This window comes from Siphateles boraxobius, unplaced genomic scaffold (assembly GCF_051911475.1).
Source record: "Siphateles boraxobius isolate OS27281-9 unplaced genomic scaffold, OSU_SipBor_1 33, whole genome shotgun sequence".
NCBI lineage: Eukaryota > Metazoa > Chordata > Actinopteri > Cypriniformes > Leuciscidae > Siphateles > Siphateles boraxobius.
This window is the reverse complement of record NW_027508953.1, coordinates 3,542,976-3,559,944: the sequence shown is the minus strand read 5'-3', so window position 1 is coordinate 3,559,944 and position 16,969 is coordinate 3,542,976. Positions and strand designations below refer to the sequence as shown.

The following is a 16,969-nucleotide window of genomic DNA, read 5'->3' as shown; positions in this document are numbered from 1 at the left end:
TTCTGCAGGCCAACGTTAACAAGTTGGTTTTCCTTTAACGCAACGTGTTCCTCCAATAGAAAGTCACGTAAAGCGTTTTCTTTATAATAACGGTTTTCAATGGGAGGAAAATTAGCGTTTAATTAAACGCGTTGCGTTCATATTCTGGGCTCATCTGCTTTTCTGTAGGCTATACAGTATGCTTTATTAATAAGGTGTGTATAGAATTTGATCTTTTAATATAACTGTCTTAGGACATTAAGCCGTTAAACGTTTTTCATGTTAAGCGTTTTAGAATGTATTTTATCCGCGCACACAATTTGAAAAGACTCAAACGGACACAACGACACAGACAATGAAAGAAAGACTAGATTTTTTTCTCTCTCGATCAGGTAGGGTACAAGTGATTTCAAAAAATTTCAGCCGGTTCTAATTTGATTTTTGGATGCCGTGAACATGTTTAGATAAACTGTCACTCGAGTTCAGCGTTTATTGTTGTTTCTGCAGTTAAAAAGACAAAGTTGACCATTCTGGCTATACTTTCGATATTTTAATAATATCTTTTTATTTTTATTTATTGATCACTCAGGGTAATCTAATTTAACTATTTGTGGCTCGTGTTTTGAATATATGTTCCCCTGCACTTTAGGCACTTTGCACACATTTGTTCTGAATCTTGTGACTTGATTCTTGTGACTTATTTCGTTTTTTTTTTTATTTAGAAAGGTATATTCTGTTCTAATTTAATTCTGTAAATGAATTGTTGATTATTTTTCGGTGCATAGATGTTGCGCTCTGTAGGTACATAGAGCCTGCTCGCACAGGCAATTTAGCCGATTCAATTTGATTTGCATGTGAAATGCAAATCCTGTCTGCAGTGTGGCCTTTCTGCAGTTATGTTATTTCTTAGTTGTATTGGTCCAAAATGTTTTTCTACATTTTTTTCTATATCTTTGTGTGATGTTCTGTACATCGCGGCTTTAAAATGTTAAACTATTAGTCGACCATAGGGAAGACTTGACGATTCTGATTCGACTATGAAAATCCTTTGTTGGGGACACCCCTACAAAGGACCATTCTCCAAAACTAACTTTCCCCATTCATGAAATAGTCTCCTAGTGGCTCCACTAGCCGTTTTCCGTATCTCGTCATTTAAAGGTGTACCCGCCTCTTTTAACTTGATCATTTCACCGATGGCTTAATCTGCCTGTTGTGCCTCCACAAGCTCATCGTGACTGATTGCGGTCAAGTGATCAAATGAGGGGGATGACTTGGCTTGGGAAGAGATGTTGAGAGCCGCCACCCACGGTACATCTTTCAGTTTGGCTACTTTACTTCCATCCCATATCGCACGAACCACGTTTTCGGTACACTCTTTGGTACAGGACTCAGCATATGCCTCAATATTTAAAGGAAGACGCAACAGCGTATCGGCATCGATGTTAGCCTTTCCTGGTCTGTACTTTATGTCAAATCTGAAATCGGAGAGTTCTCCTATCCACCGATGGCCTACTGCATTTAGCTTGGCTGTAGTCATGACGTAGGTCAGGGGATTGTTGTCGGTGAATATTGTGAAATGGGATGCGTATAATAAATAATCCCTAAAATTTTCACACACGGCCCATTTCAAGGTGAAGAACTCTAGCTTTCCACTATGCAAGTGGTAGTTTTGCTCAGCCGCAGTCCCAATGACTCTTAACTTGCCATTCTGATGTTGATAAAGAATCGCACCGAGCCCCTGGTCTGAAGTATCAGTATGTAATACAAAGGGTGAGTCGAAGTTGGGGTATGCTAGCACGGGGGGGCTAACAAGGAGAGATACAAGTCGGTCGAGGGCTTCCTGATGCTCCGTGGCCCACTCCACAGGGGTTCTGGATGGTAGTTGTGGACCTTTACTTTTTCCATGTGCTACAGCGGCTTGCCCTGGCTTGACTTGTAGCAGCTCATAGATGGGCTTTGCTATCCTTGAGAAGTCCTGAATGTAGGAACGGTAATAGCCCAGGAACCCGATGAGCTTTCTTACATCTCCCACTGTCTGTGGTGTCCTGCTGGCTAACGACCACACTGCATCCAGGTCTTTGGGATCAATTCTCACTCCCTGAGCTGACACAAGACGACCCACATATCTTACTTATCGTCATTCCCAAAACTCACATTTTTCAGGTCTCAGTTTCACTCCATGTCGCTGAAGAGCTTGGAGTACTTTACGGACCCCTTCCACGTGCTCGTCAAAGGTTTTTGCGTAGCAGAGCACGTCGTCAAGGTACGGAAGACAGCAATCATCTCTCAAGGAACTCAACATCTCCTCCATACTCCTCTGGAAAGCTGCTGGGGCGTTGGAGAGACCAAAAGGGATGTGCACCCATTCCTATAGCCTCCAGGGGGTAATGAAAGCAGTGAGGTGCTGGGAGTCCTTGGCGATAAAGCCCTGATGATAAGCCTTTCCTTGGTCGAGGATGCTGAACCAGGAATAACCACGAGGCTATAAGTCAGGTCTTGTATCCTAGGTAGGGGATGTAGTTCAGGGATGGTCTTCTGATTCAAGAGACGATAATCGATACAGAGGCGGAGTGTACCGTCTTTCTTTCGGACGCAGACCACTGGAGCAGCATAAGAGGACTTTGACTTCACAATCCAACCTCTCATGAGCAGATCTTGTACATCCTCCTTCACCTCTTTGAACAGTGGTTTGGGCACCGAAGAGTAAGCTCTCTGCACTGGAATCTCGTCTTTGAGTGAGATAGACATCTGTAGACTAGGAATACATCCAATATCATGACTGTCTTCTGCAAAAGCAGCCGATTCTTCCCACAGCATTTTCTTGACTTTCTCTTGTTCCTCATCACTAAGGTGGCTGAGGTGCACACGAGGCTGCCATAACGATGGAACACTCTGTTTCACTGGGGCTGTTGCTGCTTTAACGACTGGTACTCTGGGCCTGGGGCTCTCTAATGGATTGTCCTGAATCACTCTAGCCACCGTCTGGATGCTACCAAGGGCTGTCTTCCTTGGTATTGTAACAGGATGCTTCGTGCTATTTCTCACGGGTATTATGACACAAGGTCTCTTTGCGGTCTGTAATTCTAGTAAGCCCTCCTCAATCTCAAGCTCGGTGAGATGGCCACTGTTCTCATTAGGTTCAAACAAGAGAAGAGGGTCTGCCTGGTCTACAGCGGATGGGACCTGACACTTCACCCAGGCTACTTGTCCGGCTGGGACTGTAGTTACATAATTACCAGTTCTTACCAATCTCTGATGCATGGAGGGTTTGTAAGTCTGAATGAAGTTCATCAGCAGCTCAACTTTCTCAGCAGGAGCCGATATTGCGTCAGATAGAAGCGTGGTAAGTGCTGGGACAAGTTATTTTGTTCGATTCTGAATCACTTCCTCTAGGACATTAAATCCAAGTAGTGGCTGTGCAAGCGGAATGCTACAGATGAGAAATGTCACCATGATAGACTGGCTAAGCGCACCATTTCCACTGAAACTGACTGCAATAAGGACCCAGCCATCAAAAGGGAGGATTTCCCCATTCACTGCGTGCACTTCCAGCTCTTTTCTCTCATCGAAGATTTCACTACGCGGCCTAATGGGTGTGTTTGGTAAATACTTCTCTTTCCATCTTTTATCTATCATGCTCACCTGGGCACCAGTGTACAGTAATGCACCGACTGTCAACCCATTGAGGTCACATCGTGCAAGGGCTTTAGCTCCTATGAACTTGGCCAGACGTCTACTAGTTTGAGTGGGTAAAGAGAGAGAACGTTGGTTATTGACTGAATGAACATTGGTTCATTGTTTTCTTTTAGTCTCTGATTAACTGACCTTGGCCCTGTACGACTCTCAGAACTCCATATGTTACCCTCAACACTGTGGGACTTAACATGAAGCCCGGTCACTGCTCGTCCCGTGGCAGAAACCGGCACAAGTATTCCCTACGCTTGGTTTTTTTCAAACAGCCTACTGCTCTGTTACCATTCTCACCACAGTAGAAACAATGAGTGCAACCTGGGCGGTTCTGTTTGAGGCAATTAGCACAGCTATTTGGCAATGATGACAACATTCTGGGTTTTGAATCTGCTGAGGTCTTTGCAGTAGTTCAACTTTATTCATTAACCCCTCTACTTTCTCAGTTAACTGCTGGAGTACATCGGCCTATATCTGTTTGTCTGTAACCTCTTTCTTTGTACTACTGCCCTGTACTGCTGCCGCTTCAAGCTCTGTGCTATTCACACTTATTTGTTTCTGCTTCACAACTGATCCCAAGCGTCTCTGTCTCTCATTCTCAATGTTTGTTATCTTCATCATTTGTTTTAAGATCGTCTCGTCAGACACGCTGCTATCCGATAGAAATGGTTTCAGTTCTCGGCGCATGTCGTTATGCTTCTGGCTGAGACCCTGATACACAGCGTGAAGGAAAACGTCCTGAACTGTGTTTGCATTATACCTCACTTCTGTGTCATCGTATTTTGAAGCGAACAGGATCTTTTGTTTGAGTGTTCATAAAAGTTAGAATGTACTCAAAGCAACTCTCTTCTTCGCCGACCTGGAGTGTGGATGAGTCCTTCCCTGGCACCGGACGAACTCTCTGGGCTAGTTGGAAAAGTTCATCGGCCGTCAGCATGAGTAGACTTTTCTTGATGCTCCACACCAAGCCTTTTCTCTCACCATCCGCCATGACTGCTTTTCTCTCTTCCCTTCCGTCGGTTGCTTGGGTCTGCTTGACCTGGTCGGTTGCTTGTCCTCGCTTTCACTCGCCTCTGCTGGTCTGGTTCCACGTGTGCAGCACAATCGTCACCTCACCGGCACTCGTTCTGGTGAAAGCAGGATCCACACATCGCCCAATCTTCCTCTCACTTCAAGCCTGAAGAGACGTCAGTTCCTGGAACATGTCAACTGCTGATTCTGGTCGTGCTTGTAGCTTGCGCATCTACTGTCATTCCCCGTACGGGCCACCAAAAATCTGTAACGGGAACCGTGGCGTCGGCACCCGTGAGGAAAAGATTATTCTCCTGTAATACAGGATAGAAACGAGGAGACAGTGTATCACGTTCAAGCTCTCTGGAGTAATTCATTCACAATATGTCCATTAAACAAATCTCTGTTTCTCAGAGTCACATTATGCTTCACATATCACATTTTCAATGTCTTCTTAACATTATAATGACTTTCAATGTTCATGTCAATTCACAATCTGCAATAAAATAAACTTCTCCATTTCACATTCATGTTCACTGACTCTGTGTTTTTATATTTCACACTATTCATCAAAAAAGAAATACAAAAACCATAGTAATATACCTCAATTACTTCTTAAATGATTAATAATTTCTATTCACAATATCTTACCAGTATCACATTAATACGATGCTACAAATCACTCTCAGAATTATTAATATACTTCAAATATAATTTTAAACCTTATTTAACACATTAACCATTATCAATGGATCTTCGAAACACATATATAGTAGGGGAGCCTAATCGGAGCCTACATGACGATGCGATACGATACCGATTTCTTAAGCCAACGATTCGATTATTTTCGATACTTCCGAATTCCCCGCGATACGATTCGATACGATTCAATAATCGATATTTTTACATGATATCTATTAAGTTTCAAATAAATCAACAAAAACGTTTATAATTTGCTTTTATTGAGAATACAGGAACAGTATTCTATTCACATAATGTGTATGTTGTGCTCAATGCACTGCAAATATAACAGCAAATATAACAGTTACTGCATACAGTTTAAAACTTGATTCTATCGAATCCTGGTGCGTTTCCGTGCATCTTACGTCATCGCAAACGTGCACGACGCATGATAGAAAACACAACGCGGGTCAATATATTGTGTTTATTTTATTTTATTTGGTGCTATTATGCACAGCGTACACAGAGTGTACAACACCGGTTTACTGTGTGTCGCATTTGGCTTTTTGCTGATTGCAAACGCAAGAGACAGTGGATTTCCATTAATTTGTTGCCCTGAGTCCACGCGCTATGTGTGTGCGAATACACTGCAGACTCACTCTCGCTCTTATCCAAGGTAAATTATCAACACCATCATCCCTTACATGTGTTTTATTTAACTAAAAACCAGCTAAAAAGCATGCGCAGGTCACTTACTTCCTGAACAAGTGCGCACCCGAGTCCATGATGCTTTCACATTCACGCGAGCCGCGACACGGTTCGAGTGCAACCAAACTCAGCGCACCTCCTCCAGGCAGTCTCTCGGGTTTGGTACCCCAGTGCGCACCCGAGTCCGCATGACAGACAGCGTTTACATAATTAGCGATTTTTCATGCGAACCGTGCCCGTTCCGTTCCGAGTTGGTGTGAAAGCACCCTAGACTTTTCAAGTCAGCTGTTGAAGTAGCCTTTTGTACACGTTAGCGCCTGTTTGTTTACGCTAGTAACTGCTAGCTTGGAATTAGAATGACTGAGGGTGCATTCACACTGGCAGTTTAGTTCGGTGACTAACTAACGTTAGCCCAGTGCATAACAACAATCTTTTGTACGCATATGAGCGGATGCTGAAAATAGACAGGCGGCAAAACAAACACATTAATCGATACTCTTGCGGACGCATCGATGCATCGAATCGTCGGCTGTATAATCGATGCATCGATACGAATCGATTAATATTTACACTCCTAATATATAGTACGTTAAACAATACCTATTAACCATTAAATCTTATAAAATACCTTAATGTGCATTTGTATAAGGAAAAATGTATATTTTTAACTGACGCGCTCACAAACGTTACATGTGCGTTTTCAGTAGGCCGCTAATCAGTCGAGCTTTTCTCTCTCGCTTAAATCAAACTCAAAAACAACCTCTGACGAACATCACTTCTCTAAAACAATTCACTTATATTCTAAACACATTTCAGCATGGTTAAATTCAAATTTAAAGTGTTTTTACACATTTACCCACCTGTAACACAGGAGAGAAACGAGGAGACAGTGTATCACATTCAAGCTCTCTGGAGTAATGAAAAACTCACGACTCGCACAGCTTAATAACCATCGCTCGACTCTGCCCCTACCGGTCAGGAATAGCACTGGACACTCTCTTTTTCTTTTAAAAGGAATCACATTAGAATAAAACCCTCTCAATGTTTCTTTTTCCAAAATAACACAATAACACATTCAAAATGAAACCAATAATTTTCAGTATACTTAAAGTACAATTACAATACTTTTAAGATCGTCACACAGTTCCTGGGGCTGGCAGGATATTATAGGAGGTTTGTGCCTAATTATTCAGAGCTCGCCACTCCTCTGACTGATCTTACTAAAAAGGAAGCCCCAGATCCGTTCCAGTGGTCGGAGCTCTGCCAACAGTCTATTACCAAAGCAGTGCTCGAAATTGCGACCATTTTGGTCGCACATGCTCCTGAAATTTAATCTGTGCAACCTAAAAATATATTTGGGAGCATTTGTGCGAGTGCAAATAATGGTTGTGTTGCGACCTGTTTTTATTTCTCTACGAAACGTTATCAAATTACTGCACAGTGTGTACCTTATGTGCGCTGATACGCGGTGGCCGGACCATCATTCTATCCAACGATTACATCCAATCAAACTTCATCCTCTACGTTCTTAACTTTAAAGCAGATTTTAGATTGGTTAATATAAGCTGTCAGTCACTCCCACTCACTTACGCTGCGCTCCATTGTCACGTGACAGGGAGCGGTCTACCGCGCGAAATTTAAAGGGAATTTCATAAGAGAGAAGATGAAACGTTGACGTATGTAACCCTCGTTCCCTGAGTAGGGAACGGAGACGTTACGTCGGATGACGACGAATGGGGTTTCGCTTAGAAAGCCTATCAACTTTGAGTATTACAAAACGAGCCAATGGCAAAGAAATGCCATGGGTCTGCGGAATTTGCATGGCGTAACTCAGCCCCACCTCGTGGGTATAAAAGGAGGAAGCCGGCAACATGCAGATATGTTTCTTCGCTGAGGAGCCAAGACTGAGCTCAGGCGATCCCCCCGTACAGCGGAAAGTGGCAGGCAGACGTAACGTCTCCGTTCCCTACTCATGGAACCAGGGTTACATTCGTAACCATAGACGTTCCCTTTCGTTGTCACTCCGAGTTACGTCGGATGACGACGAATGGGGTTACCAGTCTAATCACGCCACCTTCTCAGCTGTCTTCCAGTGCCCTGCGTAAATCGAGATCCCTGTCAAGACTGGACGAAGGACTCCATTTATCACAAGAATACCAAGGTACACTGGGAAGCATATCCCAAGCTTAGGGGAAGAATGCAATTAATGCCAACCAGGGGGGGGGGGGGGGGGGGGGACTTAGAGAATACGCATGTGACCCGAAGGAGGCATATGTAAAACACTGGGGTTTCCAGCCGCAGGTGAAATATTTCAACCCCAGGGGTGGCAAGGTGGCTTGCCAAGGGAAAGATACATGCTCAGAGAGGCTTACAGTGGAAATACACATGTGGGGGTCGCTCAGAGGAGGGACCATGCACACGGGAGGCACCTAGCCGACGCACAGGCAATAGACACTGGCGCCGACGTCAGGAGTGCTGGGAGCTCAGGGCTTTCGGGGAAGCTCACCTGAGGAGAATATCGCACGTATCCAGTCCGTGGAGTGGAATGGCGAGCAAGCGAAGACACCTGAGCGGGTCCGGTACTAGCTGGTTGAAGCGAGTACATGAGAGGACACAGGCTCCACTCAGAGATTATAGAATCTGGCGAATGTGTTAGGTGTCGCCTAGCCTGCAGCTCTGCAGATGTCTGATAGCGAGTCACCATGCGCTAGAGCCCAAGAGGACGCCACACTCCAGGTGGTGTGGGCAGTCACACCAAGGGGGCACGGTCGACCTTGCTGCTGGTATGCCAAAGCAATGGCGTCCACTATCCAGTGAGACAACCTTTGCTTGGAGAGAGCCTTTCCCTTAAGGTTCCCACCATAACAGACAAAGAGCCAGTCTGAGGTCCTGAAACACTGCGTTCTGTCTACATAGGCGCGGAGAGCGCGTACTGGACAGAACAGTGCCAAGGCTGGGTCTGCCTCCTCCAGGGGCAGCGCTTGCAGGTTCACCACCTGGTCCCGGAAGGGAATGGTAGGAACCTTGGGCACATAATCAGGCCGGGGTCTCAGGATCACGTGAGAGTAAGCCGGACCGAATTCCAAGCATGCTTCGTCAACGGAGAATGCGTGCAGGTCCCCTACCCTCTTGATGGGGGCCAGTGCAACCAGGAGCGCTGTCTTCATAGACAGGAATTTAAGCTCGACTGATTGCAGGGGCTCAAATGGAGCACTCTTCAGGGCAGTTAGAACCACTGAGAGGTCCCGAGAGGGAACGAGAGGAGGGCGAGGCGGATTTAGTCTCCTCGCTCCTCTCAGGAGCCTGATGACCAGTTCGTGCTTCCCCACCGACTTACCTTCGATGAGGTCATGGTGTGCAGCAATGGCGGCAACATAGACCTTCAGGGTGGAGGGAGACAGCCTTCGCTCCAACCCCTGTTGAAGGAAGGAAAGCACAACGCTGATTGAGCATCTCCGGGGGTCTTCTCGGTGAGAAGAGCACCAGTTGACGAAGAGGTTCCACTTTAACTCATAGACGTGTCTCGTGGACGACGCCCTAGCGGAAGTGATGGTAGCCACCACCGCTGGTGGAAGGGTACTCAAACCTGCCTCGTCCCATCCAGGAGCCACACGTGGAGGTTCCAGAGATCGGGACGAGGGTGCCATAGGGTGCCCCGTCCCTGAGAAAGAAGGTTCTTCCTCAGAGGGATCGGCCAGGGAGGTGCTGTCGCGAGGAGTACTAGTTCGGGGAACCAGGTCCGGTTGGCCCAATAAGGGGCAACCAGAATGACCTGCTCCTCGTCCTCCCTGACCTTGCGCAAGGTCTGCGCAAGAAGGCTCACTGGGGGAAACGCATACTTGCGGCCCTGCGGCCAGCTGTGCGCCACAGCATCCGTGCCGAGCGTACCCTCGGTCAGGGAATAAAACTGGGAGCAATGGGTCGAATCGTGATCGGCAAACAGATCTATCTGTGCGTCCCCGAACTGGTCCCAAATCAGCTGAACTGACTGGGGATGGAGTCGCCATTCTCCAGGGAGTGGCTGAAGCCGTGAGAGCTCGTCGGCTGCACAGTTCAGCGCTCCGGGAACGAAAATGGCTCGAAGCGACCTCAGATGCTTCTGACTCCATAGGAGGAGGTGGCGAGCGAGTTGTGACATACGGCGGGAGCGTAGACCACCTTGATGGTTGATGTACGCTACAGTGGCGGTATTGTCTGAACGGACTAGTACGTGTTGACCCCTGAGCAACGCCCGGAAGCGGTGCAGGGCAAGGCGTACTGCCAACAACTCGAGGCAATCGACATGCCATAGCCACTGGGGTCCTGTCCAGGAGCCCGCAGCAGCATGTCCATTGCACATGGCGCCCCAGCTCGTGGTGGAGGCATCTGTTGAGACAACAACATGCTGGGAAGCTCGTTCCAGGGGGACACCCGCCCTGAGAAAACTGAGGTTCGACCACGGGGTGAAGATCTGACGGCAGGTCGGAGTAACTGGTACTCGGAGCGTGCTGTGTTGCCATGCCCACCTCGGGACTTGGTCGTGAAGCCAAAGCTGAAGCGGTCTCATATGAAGCAATCCGAGCACGCGCAAGTCCAGGATTGGCCGTAACCCACCAGTTTTCTTGGGGACAATGAGGTAGGGGCTGTAGAAGCCAGACCTCATCTCGGCTGGAGGGACAGTCTCGATTGCACCCTTCGCCAGCAGGGTGGCCATCTCTGCTCTCATGATAGGGGCACTTCCACCGACTAAAGGGGAGCGGACTCCCCTGAAGCGGGGAGGAGGCCGTGCGAACAGAATCGCATAGCCGAGCCTGACGGTCTGCGCGATCCAGCGGGACAGACGGGGAAGCTCTAGCCAGGCTCCCAGGAACTGAACCAGCGGGATCATGCGAACCACAGGCGTCCCCCCGGAGGGGCAGCGGAGCGGAGTAACTGGCCCAGACATGGACGGCATAGCGGCCCGGTGTGGGGGCACAGTTAGCAACCGTGCCCTGGCAGAGGGGGCCAGGGGAAGACCAGGTTGGTCGTCCCGCGGGGGCCTGCTCTGCCAGGGGTCTGGCGACAGAGGGGGACAGGGGCGAAGCGGTCCGTGGACGGCACGCCGTGTCAACCGCCTCTGGGACAGAGGGGGGCGAGGAGAGCACGGCTTGTGGGCGGCGCTCTGTGTCGCCCGAGAACTCTGTGAGCGCAGGGAAAAGGGGATTGTTCCTGATTTTAACCACATTAGGGTGCTGCCCACCCGTGGGTGAGCAGCGGGGAGTGGAGAACAAAAGATTCTCCCCCGGCCCTCCACCGGGGGAAGGAGTGGTCCTGCTACCACCTCCTGAGAAACAACCATCATCCCTGAGCAACCCGTCTCAGGAGCGCCGCTTGGCCCGGCGTTTAGAGGGGGGCGGGGCAGGAGAGGGCTGTGGCGCCTTCTTGCGGCTTCCTCCGCGACCGGCCCTGGGTGGAAGCTGCTGCGTGGTCCGGGCGGGAGGGGCGGGAGCCGCAGGAGGGCGCCCTCGGCGGGAAACAGGTCGAGGTGTCTGCCCGGCAGGCTGGGTGGAGGCAGCAGCGGGCCGGCGGGGCAGGATGTGTCTGATGGCCTCGGTCTGTTTCTGGGCAGTTGAAAACTGTTGGGCAAAGTCTTCAACTGCACCGCCGAAGAGGCCGGCCTGGGACAAGGGGGCGTTAAGCAGACGGGTCCACTCGACGACGAGTCCTCACTTCCAGAAGACTCAAACCCACCTAGTGGTGCTGCAACAGACATGGCATCTTCCTCTGTAGCTTCAACTGAAACACGCGGGCCACCAGAGGGTAGAACATGAGTATCCACGAGTGCTGCTCTAGCATGATCAATGCCCAAACATACTATGCAACGCTCGTGCCCATCAGAGTCCGATACCAATCTGCCGCAACCAGAAGTACACGGGTGAGACATCTTTTAAAAGACGTGCCACGTGTAAGCTCTTTTAGAGAGGGAAAACTCAAGTGTTGAAGCAGCCGGGGAGAAACGCACCGACTGGCAGACCACTGCAACAGATAAGCAGGAAGCACGCTCTCGCCGTAGATCGCCGTCACACCAACACTCAAGGTACTCGTTTGTGAAGCTGACAATTCAGAGATGGCTTGTGGAGAGAAGAATACACTTGGCTTCGAAGCAAAAACATATCTGCATGTTGCCGGCTTCCTCCTTTTATACCCACGAGGTGGGGCGGAGTTACGCCATGCAAATTCCGCAGGCCCATGGCATTTCTTTGCCATTGGCTCGTTTTGTAATACTCGAAGTTGATAGGCTTTCTAAGCGAAACCCCATTCGTCGTCATCCGACATAACTCGGAGTGACAACGAAAGGGAACTAGGTTTTTCCTGCATTGAATTTTGTTTGGCGACCGCCAAAGCCTTATTTGATCGGTGAGTGATGACTGACTGCTTCGCGTGTGACAGGGCTAATGTTACTGAAAGAACGAGCATAGAGAGAGAGAGCCGGTCACACGCGCGCACTCTCACCATCTTCAAACTGTCTTTGCTCTCCCTCCCTCGCGCATATCAATTAAAATCAATTGAGAATTGACACAATGGTAAAAGGTAAGAAGACCGAAGTCGCACGTGGAGCATTCAGAGATTTTTCCTCCTGAATTACCGCAGGGTGTGAATTGAGAAAAAAAAAAATCTTCTCTTCTCTAAAAAGCACATTCAGCTGACATAAACCACAATTTCAATAAACAAAACAAACTATCCAGTGATGAAATGTTTTCTGTGTTGACACAAATCTTGTGTGATGTCCTAAACTGCTGGGATAATCACACAACAATGCGTTGAACTGATTCCATTTAATGAATGGTTAAAACAACTGATCTGTCCAACACTGAACTCACGAGACGTCTGAATCGGTGTATAACAAATCGGTAAAACTTTACAATAAAGTTCAATTTATTAAAGGGCATCTAGCAGGTTAGAGGACCTAACGAGTCAAAGTATAGAAAAATAATGTTTTCCGCATCTGAAAATGGGCGTGACGGGCGTGACGTAACGGGCGGGAGAGCGGTCTATTCAAATAACATGAATAGACAATGGATCGCAATGACATTTCGGACGCTGAGGAAATTGTTCATACTTACTCGTATGACGGACCACAGCCATACAATTACGAGCCTGCTATGCAGTCGAGAGAGCAGAGACAGGCCAGGATTAATGTTAGACAGAACAACGGTCAGAGGAGAAACACTGGGGTGTGTGTGAGGAGACCCAGTGGAGAACAGGGCAGGTGTCTTGGTGAGAGACCAGTGTTAGCTTACAGATATATACACGTTCGCTAACGATATACACTGTGCTCACAGTATTGTACAGATTATTACCATCCTATTTCAGTTAATAGCAACTGTTCAGATCTGATTATTGTGTACGAGCTCTTTGGCAATGACGTTGCATTGATGTAGGGGTTTGCATTTGCAATAGAGATGTTTTCTTATTTAAATTGTATAACATGGAAATGTGTAGCTGATCAGACATATGTCATGCTCATTAATATCCGTCCAGACTAACGTTAAATTTAGCAGTTTAGCGGATATTTTTATTCCTGATACACGTTTTTGTTCCATAGGTGCATGTGTGGGAAATGTGAGGCAGTTCTTGCTTCGGCATCCCATGTTGAACTCCATCATATCGCCGGGATGATAATCCTCCGATCTAAAGTGAACGCTACACACGACCACGTTTTTCGAAGCCGATGCGGAAGAGAAATCCCGTCTCTTCACCTGCACAAACCGCACCCAGTCACGAAAGATAGATAGCATCAATCGTCCTTTTTTTGTTACGGAAACCTGTGGACTCGATGTCCTGACAGGCAGGAGTTTTTGCAACCTCCACAAACACAATAATTTACAATGACAGTGATAAATTAAAATACAAAAACTACCAAAAACACTGACTCACAACCGCTCTTATTGAATACCAATCTACTCAGCAGAGGTGTCAAAAGTATTCACATTCGTTACTCAAGTAGAAGTATAGATACAAGGGTTTAGAAAGACTTCTGAAGAAGTTGAAGTATCAACTCAAGCTTTTTACTCAAGTAAAAGTGTAAAAGTACTGGTTTCAAAACTACTGGTTTCAAAACTGCTGTTCCTGAGCCGGAGTCTGCTGTTCCTGAGCCGGAGCCAGTGTCTGCTGTTCCTGAGCCAATGTTTCTTTCTGGGTTTGTGTCTGTCCTTGTGGCTGTTACTTTTCTGGTGTCTGTTCCGGAGCCGGTGTCTGTTCCTGAGCCGGAGCCGGTGTCTTCACCACCCTGGCCGCCCGAGGGGTCTTCACCGCCCTGGCCGCCTGAGGGGTCTTCTGCTTCACCCTGGCCGCCCGATGGGTCTTCTGCTTCGCCCGGGCCGCCGGATGGACTGTCTGCTTCGCCCTGGCCGCCCGATGGACTGTCTGCGTCGCCCTGGCCGCCCGATGGGTCGTATGCTTTGCCCTGGCCGCCCGATGGGTCGTCTGCTTCGCCCTGGCCGCCCAATGGGTCGTCTGCTTCGCCCTGGCCGCCCGATGGGTTGTCTGCTTCGCCCTAGCCGCCCGATGGACTATCTGCTTCGCCCTGGCCACCGGCTAAACCATCACCCCCTGTTTCTGTTCCCTTCCATGGACCTGGCCGCCCATCCCTCCCCCTGATCCTCCACCGTTCCACCTCCCTCCTGGACTCTTGTTTTGTTTGGTTTTTGTGGGTCTTGGAGCGTCTGGTAGCCGCTCCGTAGAGGGGGGGTAATGTCACAGTGTTGGGTTTGTGTCTCCGGGTGTCCACTAGAGGTCCTCTTCCACACGGTGTCATCCACATTATGAACTGCATTCCCCACAATCCTTGTCTGTACCCATCACTGTATCATTGCACTCAGCTGTTCCCCATCATCATTGCACTCGGCTGTTCCCCATTATCATTGTTAGTTCTAGTTAACTTGATCAAACATGCCTCTCATTTCAACAGACCATTGTACAAACTGTGTATTCTACCCCCCTACACTAACCCTATCACAGATAACTTTCTGCATTTTCAAAAAACATCACTTAGTCTGATTTATAAGCCGGTTTAAAAAAAAAAAATCCCGACAAGGATTTCGGATATTGCCATCTTTATGGGGATATTTTGATCCTATAACACACACACACACACACACACACACACACACACACACACACACACACACACACACACACACACACACACACACACACACACACACACACTCTCTCTCTCTCTCTCTCTCTCTCTCTCTCTCTCTCTCTCTCTCTCTCTCTCTCTCTCTCTCACACACACACACATAGCCTACTCTCGATTATGTTTGCCATGCACTTATCCCACGATTGTCTTACAGTATATTGTAAAAACGGCTGTCCCCAAATCAAAACAAGTTGGAAAGAAAACACAAAGCCAATCAGTTTAGCGATCTTCAGGAGGCGGGACTCAGATCTATTTAACGTTTGTGTAATTGGCCATTTTTTGAACGATGACAAGACAGAATGAAAACAAGCCGAAATGAAATGGGTGTAACGAGGCTATTTTTAAAATGTAAGGAGTAGAAAGTACAGATAATTGCGTGAAAATGTAAGGAGTAGAAGTAAAAAGTCGGCTGAAAAATAATTACTCAAGTAAAGTATAGATACCCAAAATTTCTACTTAAGTAAGGTAACAGAGTATTTGTACTTCGTTACTTGACACCTCTGCGGAAGACTAAAGTTTCATGTGGAGCATTCTGAGAATTTTTTCCTGCTGGATGTGAATTTTGCTGAAATACCTTGCCTTATCTTCTCTGAAAAGCGTTCCACACATTCAGCTGACATAAAGCACACTTTAAATAAACGAAAAAAATATCCAGTGATTAAATGTTTTCTGTGATGACACAAATCTTGTGGGATTGTCCTAACCGCCGGGATAATCACACAACGTGCACACGTCCAATTCGCGAACTAATGACTCAATTGAACGATTCGTTTTAATTAATGGTTAAAACAAGTGATCTTTCCAACACTGAACTCACGAGACGTCTGAATCGGTGTATAACTAATCGTTAACACTTTACAATAAGGTTTAATTTATTACATAAAAAGTATGGTCTTTATACACTACTATGTATTGTCTCGCCAGGATATGCCAGGTGATGGACTGGAGCAACCAATGGCCGTCTTAATCAGTGAGACAGACACTTAATCAGTGAGACAGAAAGTGAGACAGACACAGACAGGGTTCTCATTGAGGGCACAGAGGTCCCCTGTAACATGTCCTCAACCGCAGCTGCTGTAGCAATGTTATTTGGACTGACATAAGTGCTAAACCTCAAGTATCCAAAATAACTGAAATTCCCTTTGAGTTTTTTCAGAAAGTGTTGATGGAACTTGACACAAGAAAAATGACCCCCAAAATATGTGAAACATTGGATTAACTTAATAAAATAGAAGTAACCATTCACAATAAAGATTTTACATTGACCTATGATAACTATTAGATGGTAATACAAAATTACCAAGAGTAACAAAAGGCAGCAATGGAAATAAAGGATACATGAACAAAAAACAAAAAAAAAGCTGACAATGTGCATTGACGTAATATTGCTCAAACCTGGGGTGGAACAATCAGTCTCTTTTGTCTTGAGGTTTTCTTTTTTTTTTCTTTTTTCTTCTAAGAACTCTTCTTGGAAAAAATAAAAAAATAAAAGCAGACAGATCCAAGATTGCTCAAGCCTGGAACATTCAGTCTCTCACTGTGTGTGTCACTGCAGTATGGCATTATGGCGAACGTCACATGAACAAACAGGAAAACCGGTTTGCCCACACACTTTTCGTGGAACCATCACCCACAGTCATCACAGGCAATCTATAAAAAATAAATAGGAGTAGGCTAACAATTAAAAAAGGGGTTTTAAAGCAATGGTCAATTCATTAGGCTATTACTTTGTGTATGTTA

General features: G+C 47.0%; 1 protein-coding gene across 1 annotated transcript; it reads right to left on the bottom strand.

Annotated features, from left to right (window-relative positions):
• Nucleotides 1-690: 690 nt before the first annotated feature.
• On the bottom strand, nucleotides 691-16,768 carry LOC143701613 (uncharacterized). The gene is made up of 2 exons (XM_077195043.1): nucleotides 16,625-16,768; nucleotides 691-4,991 (listed from the first exon to the last, which is right to left on the bottom strand). The coding sequence occupies exon 2, from the start codon at nucleotides 3,268-3,270 to the stop codon at nucleotides 2,275-2,277; it is 996 nt and encodes a 331-aa protein (XP_077051158.1). The 5' UTR covers nucleotides 3,271-4,991; nucleotides 16,625-16,768; the 3' UTR covers nucleotides 691-2,274.
• Nucleotides 16,769-16,969: the final 201 nt, after the last annotated feature.

Coding starts and splice junctions, on each gene's coding strand:
- LOC143701613 (XM_077195043.1), bottom strand. CDS start 3,270: ATGAACTTCATTCAGACTTACAAACCCTCCATGCATCAGAGATTGGTA.